Consider the following 22800-nt stretch of genomic DNA (forward strand, 5'->3'; position numbering starts at 1 on the left):
GGTTAATGGAAATACCAGTTAGTTTTGGATACAAGAGGCTTGAACTGTTAATAGTTTGTTTTGATGTGCTATTTATTTAAAAGGATATCTGCATAAGTGCTGTGAAGGAGAGAGACATTGAGCAGAAGTTAAAACAAGTGATAGCTGAATGGGACAACAAAACATTTATCTTCACAAACTTTAAAACCCGTGGGGAACTTCTCTTAAGAGGAGACAGCACATCAGAAACAATTACTAGCATGGAGGACAGCTTGATGATTCTTGGTTCTCTCATGAGTAACAGGTAACAGGAAAGGGGGGTTATAAATACTGGCGAGAGGCTTTGGTTTACTGAACAAAGCTGTCTTCCACAAAGAAGGAAAATAAGCATTTAGGTCAAAACTAACAGCTTGCTTGTCCTTGGGCTGTTCATGGGCTGGTTCTTACTGCCTGTGTTACTGCCTTAAGCTCTTTTGAAAGAAAGTGGATGCAGTTCTGACTTCCTGACTAATCACCTTGACAGTTCCCCTGGATGCAAGATAGCACTGATGAGCGTGAAAGGGACGACTGCATAGAACTGCCTGGTTACTGCGGGAATCCTACTGGCCTCACAGGCACTGCTACTCTGCCCCCAGTGCTAGGTCACCACCTCTCTTGCAGAGCCCGTTGCTGAAGAAACAAAAGATCACAGTTAAAAGGAACTTCGATTTGTCCTTTTTTTGTGTGTCAAAGCCCCCAGATAAAGTAAGGAACACAGAACATGATCGTCAGGCAGATGTTCAAAAGCAAGCATTCAGTTGCTAAGGACCTGGTCACTGGGAGTCTTGCAGCTTTCAAGATGTTGTGCAGTCCCTTTCTGAAACTGGCTTACCTTAGAGTAAAATTTAAATCTTGCTCCTGTTCAGCTCCTGTTGGATTAGAGCTGTGCTAGACACCTTGCGTTCAAGCAGCAGGTTGGAGCTGATGTGGTTTACACCGAATTGAGTCAGGTATGGGTTTGTATTCCATCGCTTCACAAAGTTACAGGCGGCAAAATTATTCCTCCTTCTTATGAACAATGTTTTGAAGTTTGTGCTGGCTTTCAAAAAATTGTTTCCTTCTTGAAATAAAGCAAGTGTCTTTTTTATTTTAGATACAACACACCATTCAAGCCACAGATTCAAAAATGGGTGCACTATCTTTCCAACACAACAGACATCATTGAGAACTGGCTGACTGTGCAGAACTTGTGGATTTACTTAGAAGCTGTTTTTGTTGGTGGTGACATAGCAAAGCAGCTTCCAAAGGTTTTCAAACATACCTTTTTTCAGCTAGATTTCCTAGATTTTAAGAGTAAAACTGAACTCTGATGACATAATTAAGGCAGTAACATAAACTTCATTGTTTTGGTACTTAAGAAAACTAGACTTGCTAAGATGTTAGGTAAACAATGCCAGCAGAAGTATACTATTAGAAAGAAGAATAAGAATTTGCGATCCTGTTGATCTTTTCATGCTGAAGTTGTTAAACTATTGTTGTGTAAACTATTGTGTAGTTGTTAAACTATTAACCAATGTTTGCGTAAGCGTCACATCTTACCAGCCTAGTAGTACCTAAAATTTTGCTAGGAATCCTTATCTTAAGCTTTCCTACATTGCTTTTTGAAGCAAAAATCATCTTTCATTTTTAGAAAAAATATTCAAATTTGGAGCATGTAATGCAAACATAGTGAATGATGGGGGAGAAAAATGCACTTAATGGGATTGACAGTGAGGTAGAAAATAAGCCATATAGTTTAGGCTGAAAGATTTGTGTTTCTCTAAGCTGAAAAATTCTTAGTGTTTGGACACTGGTGATTTCTGGTGAGAAGATTGCTAATTCTGTAAGCCAGTGCCTTTTCCCTCTTCTCTTTTTCTTCCTCCATTCCTTTCTCTCCATGTTCATCCCCATGTTTCAACAGGAAGCAAAGCGTTTCTCTAACATTGATAAATCCTGGGTGAGGATCATGACCCGAGCCCATGAAATACCTAATGTTGTTCAGTGCTGTGTTGGAGATGAAATCATGGGACAATTACTACCACATTTACTAGAGCAACTTGAAATTTGTCAGAAGTCACTCACAGGGTAAGACTACTACAGGGTAAGAGCACTGTTTTGGGCAAATGGTTGTGAATTGTGTAACTAGACAAAGGGCAATTGCTTGGGTACTGTCCTGTGGACTTTGGAAAGATCATGTTCTTATTTCCCTCCGCATTCAGCTGAACTGAATAAATACATTCCAGAATTATATCACACCTCCAGAGAAATTGCTAGCACCTCACTGATAAGTATTTGATGTTCGACTAAGCTCTCACTATCTACATCTGTTGAAACTAAAGCTGGTTCAGCCTAGTTTCAAGACAGCAAACAGCCTAGATCTGTATATCCTATTCCAACCCTTCCTACATCTCTGGGGTAAGTTCAGCATGAGGGATCTGAATGGCAAGTAACTGATGAAATATAAAAACACTTCAGTTTAGTTTCTTTTCTTTTGAGTGAGGATTACATTCCATCAAATAACAATAGCTTTCAGTGAAATGATTTCTGATGCTAGAAAAGGAGCTTCAAAACAGGTGCTTAACGTGAAGGTATGGTGGATAAGAATTGTTATTATTACCACTGATGAAAATTGCTTCTATATATTGCGAGAAATCCCACTCTTAAGAAGGAAAGGATGCATAAATTAATCTAATTCACTTCCCGTCTCCTCCCCCTCTCCCCCCAATTTGTTTTAAATGCAGGTACCTGGAGAAAAAACGCCTTCTATTTCCACGATTCTTCTTTGTGTCAGATCCTGCTCTCTTAGAAATTCTTGGCCAGGCATCAGATTCTCACACTATACAGGCCCATCTGCTGAATGTCTTTGACAATATTAAAACAGTCAAATTCCATGAGAGGGTATGTGCTGTCCCAACCTCAATATTATTTCAGATTGTTAAACAATGCATGATACTTTTTAAATAGAAAGTTACCTGGGTGCATGGGGCATTTGACTGTTTTACAAAGCTCATCATTTACTTGATGCTGTGTACGTTTTCTTCCTGTAAGATATGGTTTCATATCCTCATTTGCTTAATAGGAAAACTATGAAGAATAGCAAAGCAAACTGAAAATTTGCCCTGGTGCTTGAGTTTCAGGAGAGAAAAAAAAAAAAAGAGGAATTTTGTGACTTAGTGTAGGCTAGTGTCCTCTCAGATGAGCTTCTAATTTTTTATGAACATATTTGTTTGTTCAGATTGTCTGTATTTGTACTTAGTCATCAATTTTTTTAATTGTAAGAAAAAAAATCTGGTGTCTAGTCTTTCATCCATTTCTGAGTCATCCTTAATATTCTTTCAAATGAGTTGTTGAAGAACAATTTTCTTATACCCTTTTTAACAAGAATAGGTTGCAACAAAGATGTTTCCTATGTATATATCAATAATGTTTTTCTTAGACATTCTTTATCTCCTAATGCATTTGAATTTCCTTTGCTTGACCATATTTCTTAACTTTTGTGTTTCCTTTTTTTTATTTTTTTTTATTTTAAGGCCGTAATTTTTGTTAGAACATTAAGCCACCACTAATGGGGAAGGGTGTCCTTTATTGTTACTGGACAGTGGATGCTACTACTGAAATTGAGGTGAAATTTAAGAATTTTCAGTGTACTGGGGTTTTTCTACTTGCTCAGCTGATGCCAGAATTTTAAAGCCTTTCTGAACACCAGGAGTAATGATTTAATTGATTTTATGTCTTGCTTAGCAGACTGGTATCATTTACTGGTTACATAAAAGAATTTAATGGAATGATGGCAGGAAAATCACACAGTTATGGTAGAGAAATGACAATTTATCACTGCAATGATAAATCTTTAAATGACAAACTGTTCTTTCTTTGTTTTTATTAGATATATGATCGTATATTGTCGATTAGTTCACAAGAGGGTGAGACTATAGAGCTGAGTAGACCTGTAATGGCTGAAGGTAATGTGGAAGTTTGGCTCAATTCTCTGCTGAAGGAATCCCAGTCATCACTGCATTATGTTATTTGCCAGGCAGCCATGAACATCCAGGAAACTGGCTTCCAGTTGACTGAATTTCTTTCTACTTTTCCAGCCCAGGTAAAATCATTATTAAATTAATGAAGAATTGCTCACAAACGTATAACATATTGGTGGGGTTTTCTTGCCTTCACAATTAAAATTGCAGCCAGCATTATAAATGCAAAACTGACACTTAATTTTATCTTAATCACCTCAGTCTTTTAAGTTCCACTTCATGTATCTGAAACCAAAAGATCAAAACTCACCTTGAAGCTCTTATTCAGAAAAATGCTGAATGCAATAAATTAATGCAACAGATTTAACCCTATTTCTTTACAAGCTGAATACCTGACTATTGAAGGAAAAGCAGTAAATTGTATCTGTTTGCTTATGTATTCAGAAAAAGTATATTGCTAAAGGTTTCGAGTGGAGGGAGTAGTACTGAGGGAAAATTATTTTCTTACTCGAAGTTTTTTCACTTGTGATCTGGAATGTTGTTGGAGAGGTAATAAAGAGTTCATGAATTATTAAAAAAAAGATTCTGAATTGAAGCATTAATTACTCACTGATTGGTTCTTAATTCTATATTATAACGTAAACTGTATTGAACAGTTGTATCAGCAGTGCCTCAGAAGCAGCGTCTCTAAGACCAAACTTTGGACTTAACTATGTATTTATGAACGTGATTGGGACACAAAATAAGTGCGCGGGTTGAGTGACCTCTATATGGATGCATGAAAAAATTATTCTATGCAAATATCGGTAGAACCATTTCTTTAGGTTTTCCACGTCTATGAATGTACATCCTAGATGAAAGGGATAATATTATGAAACATACTATTTCTTGTTTCCTAAGGTTGGGTTGTTGGGGATTCAGATGATTTGGACACGAGACTCAGAAGAAGCTTTGACTAATGCTAGGTATGATAAAAAAATTATGCAAAAGACAAACCAGTTTTTCCTGGATCTACTCAACATTCTGATAGATATAACAACAAAAGACCTTAATGCAGTGGAACGAGTTAAATATGAGACATTAATCACTATCCATGTGCATCAGAGGGACATCTTTGATGGTCTGGTAAGTGTTGAAAAATTCATAATGGGTTATGAAGTGGTAGTCACTTAAAACAGTGTGAAAAGACATGAAGAAAATGTTGCTATGACCTATAAACTCCTGGCTCTTAAACTATGCATTTAATTTCAGGACTGTAATGATTATGTTACTAGGAATATTATGGAAAAGCTCATTGCAATCAATGTCATAACTTCTCTTTAACTAATTGAGTGTTTTTTTATTTCTTTTTTGCCCCACAGGCACTAGAATAATTTTATAATGCTTTCTGTTGGCCTATTTAAGTTAGATGCCTCTGCATGATCAGTTAGGGACCTTTTTTTCCTCATATATTATGTGTTGCAAGTAATAGTGCTTTCTATGGAGTAAACTGTGAGTCTCAAGGAATAAATCGAATGAATGTAGTGTTACAGTACAGGATAAAGCTTGCAGTTTTTTGCAACTGCTATGACCTCTATTCCAGTTTCAATAGCATGCCTAATTATTACTTAGGTATTTACTTATTAACTTCGCATCTTATCATGCTGCCGCAAGATACTAAAATTAGGAAAATGAAGGCATTTGCTACCTAAACAATCACAGTTTAAAAATAGCACTTTTTTTTACATTTAGAAAGCTCTGGACCTGACTCTGAAATTAAGCTGTTCAAGAAAATGATTGCTGAATTTTAATCCATTGCTGGGTTAAAATGTGAGCAGGCACACCTAGCTCTTCATTATAGGACCAGGTCTTACTAGTAAAAATCCTCTTTCTAGTAGTCCTGCAAAGTTTCATAAACCTCTCTTTTACATACAACTTGTGGGGCCTCTTTTTTAATAGAAGTTTTAACACTCAGCTACTCTACTTTGGATTTCTCCCAACTCTGTTGAACTTCTTAACTATGTGCACCATGCCACTTTGTTTCTTAAAATACCTTTTCTTCTGGTTTGTGTGCAGGATCATACTGTTCTCATGCCTTTTTTTGTTTAAGATAAAATATCATATTACATTCTTCCTACTCAAATGTAAAACTCAAAATGGTAGTTAAAAGAAATGGAAGTTCTAATGTTAACTGGACTTAAAGTCTTTTGTTTGGAGGTGATAGACTATTCATTTTTAATACTATTTTTCCCCCCTCTTTTCTTAGTGTTGCATGCATATCAAGAGCCCTACGGACTTCGAGTGGCTGAAACAGTGTAGATTTTATTTTAATGACAACGCTGATAAAATGATGATTAATATCACTGATGTGAGTTTCACATACCAGAATGAATTCTTGGGCTGTACTGACAGGCTTGTCATAACACCACTTACGGACAGGTGACGAAGACTGATTTTATTCCTTTACCCTTTGACCCCAAATCTAGGCTTTTAGAAGCACGGTTAAGTCAAGCCTATTGGAGGCAAAATAGATCTCTGCAGAACTTATCCTCCTTCAGTGTCTTATCAGAGTCAATGATTTTAAGTGGGATTCATGAATATTTTTGTTTCTATGCCATATGATATGGAACAACTTAATTTCTGCCATATAATTGTGTATTCCTCATGTGTATGATGTACATGAACATGATCCTCATTTATAAGATCCTAATATACCTAAAAAAGAGGTAAATCATGCAGATAGATATCTGTATGCAGGGAGAGGTAAAGAAGAATAGAGAGGAAAAACAATTATATTCAGCTGCAATGGATTGAAGATCTTTGTTCTAGAAGGATGTGGAAGTAGTGGTAATCCTGTTTTACCAGAGAGGTCTACCTGCCTAACTGTAGTAATAACACAAAGCATGCTTTATAAGCTATCAGTGACAAAATAAGGGCTTTTAAAAATATATTATTTTTTTGCTATTCCGTATAGCAAATTCTAGAACTTTTCTTTAGATCTCTTGATAGCTGATGGTTTATAGCATCACACAGAAGTTTCAGTTATGAAAATGGGATGCACTGTATGATCAAATTTAAAAGTGGAAAGAAAGAAAGCAGAGAAAGTTGTGTTTCAGGGTTTTACTCCACAGTAATTATTATGTAGCTCAGACCTACTGCAGTTAAAGTGATTTAGGAACTAAGCTAACCAAACTAGGCTAAGCAGGGTATCTGTATCTGTTTTCTTCATTTCTTGTGATCTTTCAGGTTGTTGATTATTGAGGATTATCTGTTCCTCTACTTTGTGTATGAGGAAGTGAACCTTAGTTTTACCCACATCAGAGGCTGAGTGAAGGGTTTTTCTTTCTGACTGATTTAAACTGGAATTAGACATATTATTTCAGCAGTTTCCTGGCATCCTTAAACCAGACCTTCCTCATGTCAAACAATTTTCAGTAAGAACATCTGGCATACACAGAAAACTGCGCACTGCAGTCCATTAAGTCATGATAGCTTGTTGCCTTTTAGATGTTACATCACTTTGGCTCAAGCTTTGGGTATGAACATGGGTGGAGCTCCTACAGGACCTGCAGGAACTGGAAAAACGGAAACTATCAAAGACATGGGACGGTGCCTTGGAAAATACGTAGTGGTCTTCAACTGTTCAGACCAGATGGATTTCCGAGGACTTGGGAGGATCTTCAAAGGTAAGATGTAAGCCTATGTGAAAGTTACAGAGACTCTGAGAACGTCTTTGTAAAACAAGATCAACACAGCAGCAGCAGCTGGTTTTCAGCCTTTTAATGAATGCAATTAATTAATATCTTGTCAATAATATAAAATACCATTGCAACACTGTCTCCAAGAAATAAAAAAAAGTATAAAAAGTATAAGACAGTTTACAAGGCTATACTGATACCCTTAAATTACTCAAGGAGGACTAACAATATGAAAAGAAAAAGCTGTGAGTTTTTTTCTTGAACTGGCGGGATATGTTGGATGTGGTTTCTGTGTTTTAACTCCTTACAAATGTCAAAATTTTTATTGGTTGAAGGAAGTGCATGAAAGTGAATGAAAAGCAGTATATCTGTTTAAAAACAGCAATTGGCACAGTATTTACATGGAAATGACAATTATTTTTAGGCTCTAGAAATTGATACCTGTTAATGATGGCAAATGTGGAATTAGAGATCAAGTGGAAGTCCTTTGCTATTTAGCTTTTAAGGGCTTATATTGTTACAAGTAACTGTTAACTGTGATTTCCCTCCCCCCCCCAAAAAAAAAAAATCTGAGGAAGACTGGATTCCTCACCTCTTTCCAGGTGAAAGCAATTGTACCGTTCATGTTAATCTGTGAAATAAGCTGTTGACAACTAATTTCATAGACATAAGTTCTTTCTGGATTTTCTTATGGAACTAAATAAGTAATAGGGCAGGGGTTTTGCTTGAATTCATCTGTGAAGGTTTATAGCGGAGATTTTGTGGGGTAAGGGAGAAGCAGGAAAAACATCCAAGATACTGAACGAAGGACCAGAGATCTAGGGATGCAGTGACCTAGACAGCAAGCCTGAGGACTTTTGGAACTTTGTACATTCTTGTTTGAAAAAGAATTAAACTCCTCTCCTTGTCTCTTTCCCAACTTGCCAAAAGGGACATTTTTTTCTTGAGGCAGATTTTTGTGATTTTTGGCTGATGAATTGCACCAAAAAAGGGCTAACAACATAATGATCAGAAGCTTCATTACTTTTCTCTTTGAAGGTCTTGCTCAGTCTGGCTCCTGGGGTTGCTTTGATGAGTTCAATCGTATTGATTTACCAGTACTATCAGTAGCTGCACAGCAAATTGCTATTGTGTTGACATGTAAGAAGGAATGTAAAAAAAGCTTTATTTTTACTGATGGAGATAATGTGGAAATGAACCCTGAATTTGGCATCTTTCTTACTATGGTAGGTACTCAGCAGGTATATGATATGCCAGTGATGATTGTATGATAATCATTTCTAAGCATTTCTAAAGTATATTAAAAGTACTGGCTAGCTTTGGATTCACCTAACATGCAGAACTCACTGACAGTTTGAGAAGTTAACATGATTACAAAGACAGTTTACAGGATCTTGTTTCAGTGACATCAAGTGTCTGCAGTTAATAAATAACTCAGTTGCTACAGCAGCCAGCCCTGTAAAGATAAGTTGTTATCTCAATGTCAGATTCCTTTTGTGTACTAGAATATATTTTCTGCTTCCCAAAGTATGCTTTTTGCTACAAGTACAGAAAAATGAGCATATTCAAGTAGAAGTAGCCAGTAGAAGTAGTGTTTTGTTAAGACAAATGAAATCTACATTTGAACTGTTCAGGTATAACATTTTTCATGGGTGTAAAAATTGCCAAAATACTGCAGAAATTACTGTAGAAATGTGATGGTAAATATGCCTAGCAATACATTTTTATGTGTGATTTAAAGTAAAAGCTACTTTTAACTAAACCAGATTATATGTTCTGTTGCTGATTCTCTGTTTGTGCAAGGTGCGGTCAATTTCCAAACTTGTTCTTCTCTCCAGAATCCAGGATATGCTGGACGGCAAGAACTTCCTGAAAACTTGAAGATCAACTTCCGTTCAGTGGCCATGATGGTTCCTGATCGTCAAATCATAATTCGTGTCAAATTGGCTAGTTGTGGTTTCATTGCTAATGTTGTATTGGCAAGAAAATTCTTCATGCTCTACAAGCTGTGTGAAGAACAACTCTCAAAACAGGTGATTATTTTCATTAGGGGAAAGGTTATCGTAGAGAAAGGCCATGTATGGCAACACAAGTTATTAATATCTATGTGGAGAAAATGGGCAAGTTCATGTTCACCAAGTAAACTAAGTAACACTTGTAATTTAGCAGTGCAGCTGTCTGCTGTCCTGGAGGATTAATTTCTGCTACATGTTCTGTGTACAGGAATGGGAGTGTCATTCAAAACACTGCTTATTATTAAAATTTAGCTGTAATGAGTGGTGATGACTAATACATATAAAGGGCTTATTTATTAGTTTTTCCCTATAGAGTGGATTGAGAGGCGTTTGGTTCGTGCAGCCTATGCTTGTTCAGGTGTTTCTCAATTAAAGTTAGTTTCCAAGGTGCCCAGTGAATTCAAAATAGCTCATTTCTTAATAGCTCATTTCTTAATAGTCCTTGGGAACCTCATCTTGACTCAGAAACTTGAATCTAAACTTACCTTACTACATTTCTTGTTTCTGTCACACCTTAAAGTTTAATAAATGGCAGCAGAAGTGGGGAAATAAATTGCCCCTGGTTATATAGCCAAAGACTGGTTATTGGATGTTAGGAGACATTTGTGCCACATGTGCCAGTACTCATACATATCCATACCTTGAATGATAAATATGAATTGTTTGATTCCTGTTAAATAGGGGAATTTATTTTTTTTCCAACTTTGCATGTTGCCTAGGTGCATTATGATTTTGGCTTGCGGAATATATTGTCAGTATTACGCACATTAGGAGCAGCAAAAAGAGCAAATCCTACAGATACTGAATCTACCATAGTCATGCGTGTGCTAAGAGACATGAACCTGTCTAAACTGGTAAGTTTCAAGGACCTGATAAGTTAATTTAACTGTACTTTGGGACCACATGCTTTTTGGAAACACAATTTAAATCTGTTAAGAATATCTGCAGAAGATTGGATGTGTCCTTTACACAAAAATTGGTTTGAAAGTGTTTCATTCTCCTGATGGCCTTTTCTGTTCAGAATTTTTTTACATATTTTTCCTGCTGCCTGTAGAAGTAAGTGACCAAGTAGAAGTCTGTGTAATGATGTCTTGCCTTTGGAAGTTTTGACCTAAAGTTTTCTGCTTGCTGTATTTTGACACTCTTTTAAAATAATTTGTTATTATTTCTAGTAATGAGTACCATCTCATACGTCTTCAATAGCTGACAAAACCTCTTCTACTGCTGTGATACTTCGTCTCCTTTATTTTCTTTTATGCACCTTAGACAAGTAACTTACTATTCGTATCCATTTCATTGCTAAAATCTACTCTAGTAAATTCAGTCTGTATGTTGGTGGTTTATTTTCAATAAATTTGATTATTGGAAGCATCACATGATCTCCTTTTGCTGAATCCTGCTAGAATGTTTAGTGCCTAGAAAGTTAGCATAGATTGTTCCTGAAGTTTTTGGAGATTTCTGTAGGCTTATAAGAGTTAAAGACTTTCTTTTAATGTGCTAGGATAAATAAATTAAGTTTTAATCTTTTTTTTTTTTTCCCACTAGATTGACGAAGATGAACCCTTATTTCTGAGTCTAATTGAAGATCTATTTCCAGGTATCCAGCTTGATAAAGTAGGCTATCCTGAACTAGAAGCTGCCATTGACAAACAGGTAATGCCTCTCTTGATCTGAACTGTTGTGCCATAACCAGTGCAATGAGACATCTAAGAAAATAATTTGTGTCGTATCTATCCAGTTGATACGTTTTACTGTTTAGAGGAAAAATATGGTTTGTCATAAGTTGCTACCACTGTCATGTTTTTATTAGCCTTATTCTCAAGTATGTCCCTGAATTGCTCGTTGTGGTGACTTGTGGCTTCCTAGTGGGTCATTTGTGGTGACTAATTTGAAGAATGCATGTATATACCTTCACCTTCCTTGATCCATGATTTAATAGTTGTATAAAAACTAACAAAACATGAGTTTGAAAAAGGTTTTCCTAAAACATCATTTCCTCTGTTTCATTTCCCACTAGATTTCTTAGACCATTTCAATAGGGCTGACTTAAGAACATAAGTGGGGTATAGAGAGTTATTGAAGTATGTACATTCAAATGATCAGCTCTATTTTAGATTTTTATCCATTTTTTTTCTCCACTTCTCAATAATTCCTCAGATAGTTATCTAATAGTTAAACAGAGAAATAAAAAGCTTGAAAAATATTGGTATGAATAAAGTAAAAACAGTAGAAGAATTTTGAGTACATGGCTTTTTCATTTACTTGTATTTATGGCTTCCCTAGCAAGGAAGAGTTGAATCATCAGCTAATGTGTATAAAACTGTTCTGCTTTCTGTAATTTATACAGTTGAAGTTAAAAAAAAAAAAAAAGTACTTGTGTAAATTAAGCTTACGTTAGGAGAAACTGTAAGGAACCTGAACCTCATGCTTCAAAGTGTTATTTCCTAGTAAATTAAAAGAAGTCTTTGTTTCATAACATAGCTCTACTGTTGTTTGTCTGTGAAGCCAGACATGGAAAGTGTCAACTCTTTTAGCAACAAACCATTAAGCCTCCTATCACTTGCCTTTAAGTATGGTGTAATGTCAGCCCACGTTTGCAGCAGTGCTGAAGACTTAAAGAGCTTTAGCTACTTTGATTTTTTTTTTAAATGGCTCTGTGTTAGGGGGAGTCATAAAACTTTGGATCTGGGGATCTCATGGTGCCATTTTTCTGATGGACTGCTTGGAAATGCTGGCAGTTTACTTAATGGCTAGTGTCTTTATTTCTGAAACCAGAAGTAGTAGGCCAAATTTTGTTTGTCTCTTTAGTGTGGATCAAGAATTTGTTGAATAGAATTCTGCTGTGTTTTCAGAGCTATAATGATTCAATTTAGGATGGAATCGCATTCAAGAGGACTATTTTTATTAAGGAAGGGAGACAGGTATTGTTGGGAAAAGATCATAAAGAAACAGTTATTACTTTAATTCAAGTGCTCTTCTATGTTTATATGTAGAAATGTTAACAGGAGTTAGACCTTTTGAGAACATGTTTATGCTGCTTCTGAACATGCTTCTTTTGGATACAAGAAATATCTAGTCTATAGATGACCAAAGAACCCATGCGTGTGTTAGAAACTGTTAAGAAAAGATAGGTCCACACTGATGGCACTGGATTAGGATGAGGAACAGCTAATGTGACCATCTTGTTTTATGTGAAGAAAGAAAGAAAAAGAAGAGAGAAGAAAAAGGAGGAGGAAAGAGTTTTAATCTCATGCAAATGTTGCATCTGATAGCTTTACTGTACTCTGCAAAGTCCATTGCTTCAAGTGTGTTCTTCATTACGATGTAGAGCTGGTGGCAACATGTGTCTCAGGGTTGCTGTTGATGAAATTTTTGTGCTGCCTTCTGTTCTTGGCTTCCTTGCAGAGTGGGATAAGTAAGTTGATCTGACATGAGGTTTGATATGTGAGTAATATGGCAAATGTTAGTGCTAACCTAAGTACAGAAACAGGTTCTTTTTAATATCTAATGTAACAAAACAACAATGTATTTATTTTATGACATTCCTCTGGTTTCAAAAATTAGCTGTTGATTTCTGACAGGCTATTTCATAGGGTCATCATGGCAGGAATGTTAAGTCAAAAAAGTTAATGAATGTACTTTCCTAAAATATATACACTCCATGATTCTACTGATATGATTCTAATTATCAAACTTAAGTTTTATTTTATCAGTGAAAAGTTAGCCCTCTTTTTATTAATAACATTTTCTGGGCTTTTATTTGGAGCATTTTTTGCAAAATAAAATTATTTTGAGAGTTTCACTTTCATAGCATGATCTTGAGTTTTTAGCAAATCTTTAGACTCAATCAAATACATGTAGTGTGCTCTGAATACTTAAGAAATAGTTCTAGCTTTTCTCTACTAGCTAAAGACTTACTAACTTCCAGCTGAGTCACTTTCATCAGCAGCAACAATATCATTATAGTGAGATAGCTTCTTTAAGCTAGTAACTAGGGAAAAGCAGGAAGCGATCTTGTAATATTTGATTTTAAAATAGCATGTCTTTTCTCAGAAGGAAGGTATTAAGTTACCCAAGGTCTGTCTGTACACTGAGAAATACTTAACAAATTGATTGTTTATCTTAGTTTATTAGCCTGAATACAAATTTGAATAGAAAGTAACCTTTATTTTTCCAAAAAGTTTTGTTATATACACAAAACCTTTACAAAGAGTGTAGTCTTCTGCTAAAGATAGATTTTGTCTAAAATATCAACATATCTCATGCACAAAAATAGTGCTGGTCTGGACTTCTGTCGCGCTCTGTAGGTGGAGGAAGCTGGCCTTGTTTGTCATCCTCCTTGGAAACTGAAAGTTATCCAGCTGTTTGAAACCCAGACAGTAAGGCATGGATTGATGACACTAGGGCCTAGCGGTGCAGGAAAAACGGTTTGCATCCACACTTTGATGAAATCCATGACAGGTATGTGAGCATTTATATTGCAAACTGTTACAGAATTCTGCTGTGTTTCTTCACAGAAAGCAGCAATTACTTCACTACAAAGAGCGTATTGTGATACTAAATACTGTTATGATAGTATCTTTTGGAAGCTTTTCCATTACAGAAAAATCTAAGCCACAAAAATGTCTGACATTTAGAGCCTCAGAGAGAGGGACTATATAATACATATCCTATTTTCCATGTTCTGATACTTGCATCAGAAATTTTTATTCTAGAAATACTGAGAAAGAGGAGTTCAGTCTGGGCAGGCAGCAGGGGCAAATGGTTAAAGCATTTCATAGGTTCAACTAAGGTAATGCTGAAAGCATCCCTCATCCTAAGTACTTAGGCCTTTTTGAACATAATTCACAAGACAAGGTCTTTATATGCAGTATGAAATAACTATTTCTGTTATTGCTGCTGTTAGGAAATTGTTCCTGGTTTTGGCAGTGACAAAGTTTTCCAATGTATTTTGTATCCTGGCTGAGCACTATAAGAATGTTCCTTTTTGTCATGTGTACTTCTAAACAAAAACATTAGAGGAAGAACTTCTGTTTGATCATATCAAACTAAGAGCTCATATTTGTAGGAGAAAAACATTTTTTCTGAAGGGACCTTTTTCATCCCTTTTCACAAGCTTGGGTAGGTGGCTTATGCAATTTTCCAGAAATTGATAGCTGCTGGAAAAAAATGTTCAACCAGTCTTACCTGTTCTATGCAGTGCCTTAGTGCACTTAAACACTGTAAGCTCTAATTTCTAGTATAAATGACTGTTCCATTTAGAAAAAGGCAGAAAGAGCAGATAATTTCATTAGGCTGTTTTCTCATATTTCTCTGGTATTGAGATATGAACTGCTATGAAGACAAGGAAGCTGCAGTACATTTGTCAAGCTGATCTTCTAGCATAACCTAATGAAATGCAAAACTTCATAGTTTGCCATTCTTCTATCTTGCACACTAGATCATACTTAAGATTTTTAGAAAAGCCAAATTTTTTAGCTCTGCTATTTTTTTCAGCATGTTATTAGCTCCTCATTAAATATTAGTCTTGGCTTTTCTAAAGATGTTCAGTGCAGGAGTGTTCAAGCTTTTATGAATGAAGGAATTATAAAGGTTATATGATGAAGCTACAGCTAGATAGAATTTAGCTGTCCAAGAAGAGATTTCACAGGTTATGCCAGCATCACTTACTTTGCCTATTCTAAGGTGAATGCAAATGCACAGAGGGGGAAAAAACAGTTAGTCCACAATCATGTGGAACATCTGTCTGGTATTCTGTCATTGAGTTTTAAAAAAGTGCATCCATACCAAAGGTTTTAAGACTGCTGTTTGATAAGCCTTCACATTATTAAACTAAATCTTGAATAAATTTCATCTTGCTGCTCTTCTGTTCTTGATGAGTCCATGAAATGCAAATTGTCCTTTGGCAAATTTCAGAACTTTGTTCTGCTTTAAATATTGATGGCTCAGTGTTGATGTATAGAAAAAGATTAATTTTTCCAAGTAAACACATAATTTCTTATAATAGCAAATGGGGGTTAAACTTTTGGGTGTAATGTTTTTGAATTTGTCGAAGCACTCTGACTATCAAACAGAAGTACTGAAACTGACTTCTGATCTACCTTCACAGACTGTGGACAGCCACATCGTGAAATGAGAATGAATCCTAAAGCTATAACTGCATCGCAAATGTTTGGTCGTCTTGATGTGGCAACAAATGATTGGACAGATGGAATATTTTCAACACTCTGGAGAAAAACTTTAAGAGCCAAGAAAGGTATAACAAAAAAACCTCCCCTCAAACAAAACAAACTATAGGGCATCTCTCAAATGCAATTTGTAGATTTTTTTTTTTTTTTTTTAGCATGGAAATATTGGAATATAGCTGTAAGGACTTTTGTGTGTTGTATTTAGCAAGTCTCTGTTCTAAATGCTTTGTATTCAAACTGAAGTGTAGCACATACTGTTTTATTGAGTTTGCTGGTCCTTCTCTTTGAAATGATAGGCCCTTACATGGAAGACAAGGAAAAGGTCAGAATCAGTTCCCCCAATGCTGGTATATGATACAACTTTTGGTCCTGTTTGGGTTTCCACCTGGTCTCCAGTTGCTGTTCCAGAAGGGTGTGAATCTCCTTTAAATTCTATGTCATATCTGTGAGCCCTATGCATATTATAGCACTAGGTACTCCTGTTCAGGCAACCAGTTTCTGCCTAAAATGACCCAGGCGTATTCTTAGACTGCTATATTAATTAAAGGAAAAGCCTTGATAGTTTTGTCTGAAGATCAGTATGTGGCCTTCTTGTTAGGCCTTTAGGCCTAAAAAAAAAAAAAGGGATGAAAGGGGAAAAAAAGAGAAAATCTTGACATTTGTTGCACCGTCAATTTTCAGATAAAAATTTTTAGTCTTTAAGGGTACAGATATCTGAAAATGGAAAATACTTTTGGATTCAATTTTTGTTGACTTTGTTTTAAATGTAGAATTGTAGCACCCTTGAGAATGTAGCACAGCATTAACTGTTGATTTTCCTTTCTCCACCAATGGGAAATGCAAATCAGCACACTCACGTGGTGCTCTCAGTCAGATGCTCTGCTTGCAACACTTCTGGAGTTCCTCTTCATGGAGTGAACTCCAGACCACCTCCCGCCAGAGATGCCTGCACTGTAGCTATGAAAAACCTCCGAATGCAAAAGTGTTTGGCTCGTAGGGATGAGAAGGTTTCTCAACCTGAACCTTTCTTGGTTCATGCTTAGCAACAAAAGAAGCCACCTAAGCCTAGAGAGTAAGGACCCTCTCTGAAGGTAGCTCACAGGTGAGAGTGGGACCATCTCTGACTAAAGGGATAGCTAGGCTGTGACATGCCAGCAAGACTTAGCTAGGTCATGGCTATTGGGTAAATTCAAAGCTGTTCCCTCTTAGGAAACAAAGGCAGGCATTAGGATGCATATCCAGTAATAAATGAAAAGAGCTGGAAAGACTTCAAATAAAGCTGGATCAGGTTTATAAACAGGAGAATAAACAATAAGAATCTGTTCCTAATGGACCTCTTTTATTTATGAAAGTGAGCATGCTATTTGAGAGAGTGATTTTCAAGTGTTCCTTTCATTTAATCTTAGTATATTGGCTCAAATGCTTTAGAAACAGATGAATGGTGGTTTTAAATAGACCAATATTTCCAATCTTTTTTATGTTGCTTTATATAAGATGAAAAAAACCTAAATTATTATTGAGTTGAAGTCTGAATACATAAAACTGCTTCAGACTATTACAAACTGATGACTTATGCTGATGATACTTTATGTACTGAGCAATGGATAATTATTGTGATAAGGTGACAAAATGAAGTACTTAATTGAAATTGAGTGATGGAAATGTATTAAAAGCTGAGATTCTAACTGTGAGCATGAATTCAGAATTAGTTCAAAATGTGGTTGAAGAAAGAAGAAACTTGTCATTTAAAGAAACTAAAACTTACTTTATAGGCCTTTTTGTCTGTTTTTTTGGATTCTAGGTGACCATATCTGGATAGTTCTTGATGGTCCTGTTGATGCTATTTGGATTGAGAACCTTAATTCCGTCCTAGATGATAACAGAACTCTAACACTAGCAAATGGAGATCGTATACCTATGGCACCAAATTGTAAAATAGTCTTTGAACCTCATAATATTGATAATGCTTCTCCAGCAACAGTTTCAAGGAATGGGATGGTATTCATGAGTTCATCAGTTCTCACTTGGAGCCCTATTCTTGAGGTACAATAGCTAAGTGATTATTTTATTTGTTTATGTATTGAAAAGTTTTTTTATCAGTTATCTTCTGCTCTTCACTGCTGTTACTTTAGGACCTCAATTTTGTGGCTGTAGCTATGAAGTAGCTCTTACACAGTATAAACTTATAGCTGAGTATTTAATATAGCAATGCTTCAGGTAGTTTTGTATAAGAGTGAATAATGTATTCTTTTCTGAGGATAGTCAACACATCACACTCTTAAAAACTTGGATATTTCACTTGTGGACAAATTTGTAATTCAAGGTATTTTTGTCAGTTGAAGAATGACTCAGTTGCCAATATACCAACTACATGAAGCTGTTAATGCAACTTCAGACCAAGGGAGAAAGAGTAAGTAGGCTAATTCAGAAATCTAGCAAACCTCAAGAAAATATAGGAGTTCTTGATGTTGCATAAACCTTACTGTAGTTGGGATTTTGATCCAGAAATAAAGTCAATGCAGCATCAAAGAGTGTAATTTTTAAATTGATGTTCTTATTTGGTAAGTTGCCTCTTAACATTTCTAGAAGCAAGCAGTGGTTACTCTATCTCTCCATTCATAGACTGGTGTGGAATGAATCTGTAAGAAAAGCAGTGTGTAACAGACTGAAATTTCATAGTGATTTATAAAGTTAGTTTTTTCTTGTAGACTTCTTCATCCATGAGGCCAAGAACCAACAAAAATAAATGCATATCTTCATTGAGCACCGGTAATGACACATTTAAAGACTTGAGCATAGTACAGTTCTTTTCATGTAGTAAATGTGTTGGCTAAAGTGAAGTTTAAGAGCTCCCCAGAATCTAACATTCCCTAATAATATCTTTTGACAACACTTTTGGCATTTAACTCCAGTTTTGTTCCCTTTTAAGAAAACAGGGGACACAATACTAGTAAGAAAATAGTTGGTTTCTGATTAAATCTGTATTTTTTCCTTTCTTAAGTCTTATAATGCCTTAGAAATTTATCCTTGAATTAGTCCCCTCAGGATTAACACTTTTTATTTCTTTATTGAAATTAAAATAAATAGAGATTTCTTTTCTCTTTATTTGTGTTTGTCTAGTCACTCTTATTGATGTTATTGCATCAAAGCAAAACATTGTCAGCAGAATATGGAATGTCTCATAAATATCAAAACCAAAAACCTTCTGTGGCTGAGACTCTGATTCCCTTGGTCATGGGGGGGAAATACTTTATTAGGTTCTTTTGAAAACCCAGCTAATATACTTGTGTTATCTGTATATTTGCAGATTAACATTTCTTTATCTGAACTTTAAACCTCAATTTTAAGCTAGAAATATTTTAGTCTTCCTGTTTCTGAAATTAAAAAATTGTCCAGCCCATTGTATCATATTTACCACCTGTGTGCAGACACAAAAGAACAAATCTTCAGGGCTTCCTATGAGTTTACAGACTGGATTTTATTGTCCTATTTTCTGGAAGGTATCACATTAACCGGTGTTTTATCACTTTTAAAATAAATGTTTTACAGACTCATTCACTTGTTCCATTTTCCAATCCACATAGAATATGTGTGAAAATATGATTTAAGGCTTATGTCGACAGAGGTTTGCTTAACTAGCTAGATGAAAATACTGTTTGCTTCATATTAATTTTCAGGTGTTAATAATTAAGGAAGTCTCTTGTAATGACTGCTCTTTTCTTGGATTTATTATCATTTTAATCCTCAGATTTCTTAAGCTTGGAAGTCTTTTTAGCTTGCTTGCTTGTAAACAAATTCCTTGTCCATAAATGCCTGATATTTTGGTATTTGAGGAAAAGTTGACATGCCACAGGGCATCGTCTGGCACTGCCTTGAGCAATTATCCTTAGCATATCAGAGAATTTATCTCTCAATGCAGAGAGGACTCCAGAGAGAGAAAGTATGCTGCCATCTGATCCGACTGCCAGGCAGTGCCTGGTGCCTCTTCCTGGGGCTGGGGGTAGTGGTGTGCTCCCCTGTGGGAGGTGTGCCTTGGGCAGGGAGTTACCAGGTGAAGGAGCTGTGGGAGGGGTTGAGAAGACTGCATGCCTTCAGAGAGGGCGGAGGATCAGTTGGGTCTTTTCAGAGATGCTGCAGAGCCAAGAACCCAAGCCTTGCAATGGAAAGAAGGGGAGCCAATGAGGCACTACATTCAAAGGCAGGTAAATGGAAACTCCAAGATGAGGAAGGCTGGTAACTTGTGATTTCTAGTAACAGAAGGGAGGCTTCTTTTCCACCTGCAGATCTGCAATATGGGCCCAATGCTCAGTGGGACAGGGGGCTAACCAACAAAGGACATGGAAAAGGTTGAGGTACTCAGTGCCTTTTTCACCCCAATTTTCACTGGTAGAGTTTGCCCTCTGGCCTCGTAGGTCCTTGTTTTGCAGTGTGAGAACAAAGGATTACCCATGGTAGGCAAAGATAGAGTTAGGGAGTACTTAAGCCAATTGGACATATGCAAGTCCATGGGAGCAGTTGGGATACACCTGAGGAGACCAATGTTATTGCAAGGCCTCTCTGTCATCTTTGAAAGACCGTGATGACTGGAAAAAGGCAAATGTCACACCTATCTTCAAGAAGGAGAACATGGAGGATCTGGGGAACTACAGGCTGGTTGGCCGAACCTTAGTTCCTGGGAAGGTAGTGGAGCAAATGCTCTTGGAAGCTATTTCATGGCACATGAAGGACCAAGAAGATGACTGGGAACAGCCAGCATAGATTTACCGAAGTCAGCTCCTGCCTGACCAACCTGATTGCTTTCTATGATCAGATGACTGGCTGTGGGGGCAAGGGAAAAGCAGTTGTTTACCTTGACTAGCAAGCATTTGTCATGGTCTTCTGCAGTATCCTTAGAGTCAAACTGGTGATATACAGTCTAGAAAAGTGGCCAATAATGTGGATGGAAAATCAGCTGGACTGTCAGGCTCAGAGTTGTGATGATGAATGCAAAGTCCAGCTGGTGGACTCAGGAACTAGTGCTGATCCTTAGGGATCCATACTGGGACCAATACTGTTTAATGTCTTCATTAACAATGTGGATGGTGGGATAGAGTGCACACTCAGTAAGTTTGTGGACTGCACCAAACTAGGGAGAACAGTCAATACACTGAACACACTGCTACTCAGAGGGACCCAGACAGGCTGGAGAAATGGGCTGACAGGAACCTCATGAAGTTCATCAAAAGCATTTGGAAGTGGGATCGAATAACCCCATGCAACAATACAGGCTGGGGCCTGACTGGCTAAGAAATAGCTCTGCAGAAAGGGACTTGGTGGTCCTGGTGGACAAGTGTGTCCTTATAGCAAGAAGGCAAACTGTATCCTGGGCTGTGTTAGTAGAAGCATGGCCAGGAGGTCCAGGGAAGGGATCCTTTCCCTTTATTCAGCACTTGTGAGGCTGCATCTATCTAGTTCGGGGTTTCCCACTACAAGAAAGATATTGACATACTGAGTGAGTCCAGCTGAAGGCCACCAGGATTGACAGAGAACTGGAGTACATAGCATATAAAGAGAAGCTGAGAGAAATGGCTTTGTTCAGCCCAGAGGACTGAACAGGGGAAGGCTAAGGGGAGACCTTATTGCTTTCCATAACTGTCTAATGGTAGGGTATAGAGGCAAATGGAACTGGACTGTTCTTGAAGGTATATTTTGATAGGACAAGAGTCAATGGACACAAGTTACAGAATCACAGAATGGTTGAGGTTGGAAGGGACCTCTGGAGATCATCTAGTCCAACCCCCCTGCTCAAGCAGGGTCACCTAGAGCACGTTGCACAGGATTGCGTCCAGGCGGGTTTTGAATATCTCCAGAGGAGGAGACTCCACCACCTCTCTGGGCGACCTGTTCCAGTGCTCTGTCACCCTCACAGTGAAAAAGTTTTTCCTCATGTTCAGATGGAACTTCCTGTGTTTCAGTTTGTGCCCGTTGCCTCGCGTCCTGTTGCTGGGCGCCACTGAAAAGAGTCTGGCCCCATCCCCTTGACACCCTCCCTTCAGATATTTGTACACATTAATAAGATCTCCTCTCAGTCTTCTTCAACCTGAACAGGCCCAGCTCTCTCAGCCTTTCCTCGTATGAGAGATGCTCCAATCCCCTAATCATCTTTGTAGCCCTTCACTGGACTTGCTCCAGTAGTGCCACATCCCTCTTGTACTGGGGAGCCCAGCACTGGACACAGTACTCCAGATGTGGCCTCAGCAGGGCTGAGTAGAGGGGGAGGATCACCTCCCTCGACCTGCTGGCAACACTCTTCCTGATGCACCCCAGGAGACCATTGGCCTTCTTGGCCACAAGGGCACATTGCTGCCTCATGCTTAACTTGGTGTCCACCAGCACTCCCAGGTCCTTCTCCACAGAGCTGCTTTCCAGCAGGTCAACCCCCAACCTGTACTGGTGCCTGGGGTTATTCCTCCCTAGGTGCAGGACCCTGCCCTTGCCTTTGTTGAACTTCATGAGGTTCCTCTCTGCCCACCTCTCCAGCCTATTGAGTTCTCTCTGAATGGCAGCACAGCCTTCTGGTATATCGGCCACTCCTCCCAGTTTTGTATCGGTAAACTTGCTGAGGGTGCACTCTGTCCCTTCATCCAGGTCATTGATGAAGAAGTTGAACAAGACTGGACCCCTGGGGGACACCGCTAGCTACAGGCCTCCAGCTAGACTCTGTGCCGCTGATCACAACCCTTTGAGCTCTGCCATTCAGCCAGTTCTCAATCCACCTCACTGTCCACTCATCTAGTCCACCCTTCCTGAGCTTCCCTATGAGGATGTTATGGGAGACAGTGTCAAAGGCCTTGCTGAAGTCAAGGTAGACAACATCCACTGCTCTCCCCTCATCTACCCAGCCAGTCCTTCCATCAGAGAAGGCTCTCAGATTGGTTAGGCATGATTTCCCCTTGGTGAAGCCATG

General features: G+C 37.6%; 1 protein-coding gene across 1 annotated transcript in view; it reads left to right on the plus strand.

Annotated features, from left to right (window-relative positions):
* The window catches only part of DNAH5 (dynein axonemal heavy chain 5), a 181319-nt gene that overhangs the window by 92592 nt on the left and 65927 nt on the right, over positions 1–22800 (plus strand). Inside the window, exons 29-43 of the mRNA XM_067291003.1 lie at positions 84–283; positions 1112–1265; positions 1919–2082; positions 2739–2895; positions 3884–4096; positions 4875–5099; positions 6220–6392; positions 7461–7639; positions 8690–8877; positions 9490–9684; positions 10386–10520; positions 11212–11319; positions 13974–14127; positions 15776–15922; positions 17656–17897. Coding sequence (XP_067147104.1) covers positions 84–283; positions 1112–1265; positions 1919–2082; positions 2739–2895; positions 3884–4096; positions 4875–5099; positions 6220–6392; positions 7461–7639; positions 8690–8877; positions 9490–9684; positions 10386–10520; positions 11212–11319; positions 13974–14127; positions 15776–15922; positions 17656–17897 — 2634 coding nt within the window. The remainder of the gene's footprint in view (positions 1–83; positions 284–1111; positions 1266–1918; positions 2083–2738; positions 2896–3883; positions 4097–4874; positions 5100–6219; positions 6393–7460; positions 7640–8689; positions 8878–9489; positions 9685–10385; positions 10521–11211; positions 11320–13973; positions 14128–15775; positions 15923–17655; positions 17898–22800) is intronic.

The sequence above is a fragment of the Apteryx mantelli genome, chromosome 2, assembly GCF_036417845.1.
Source record: "Apteryx mantelli isolate bAptMan1 chromosome 2, bAptMan1.hap1, whole genome shotgun sequence".
In the NCBI taxonomy this organism is placed as follows: Eukaryota; Metazoa; Chordata; class Aves; order Apterygiformes; family Apterygidae; genus Apteryx; species Apteryx mantelli.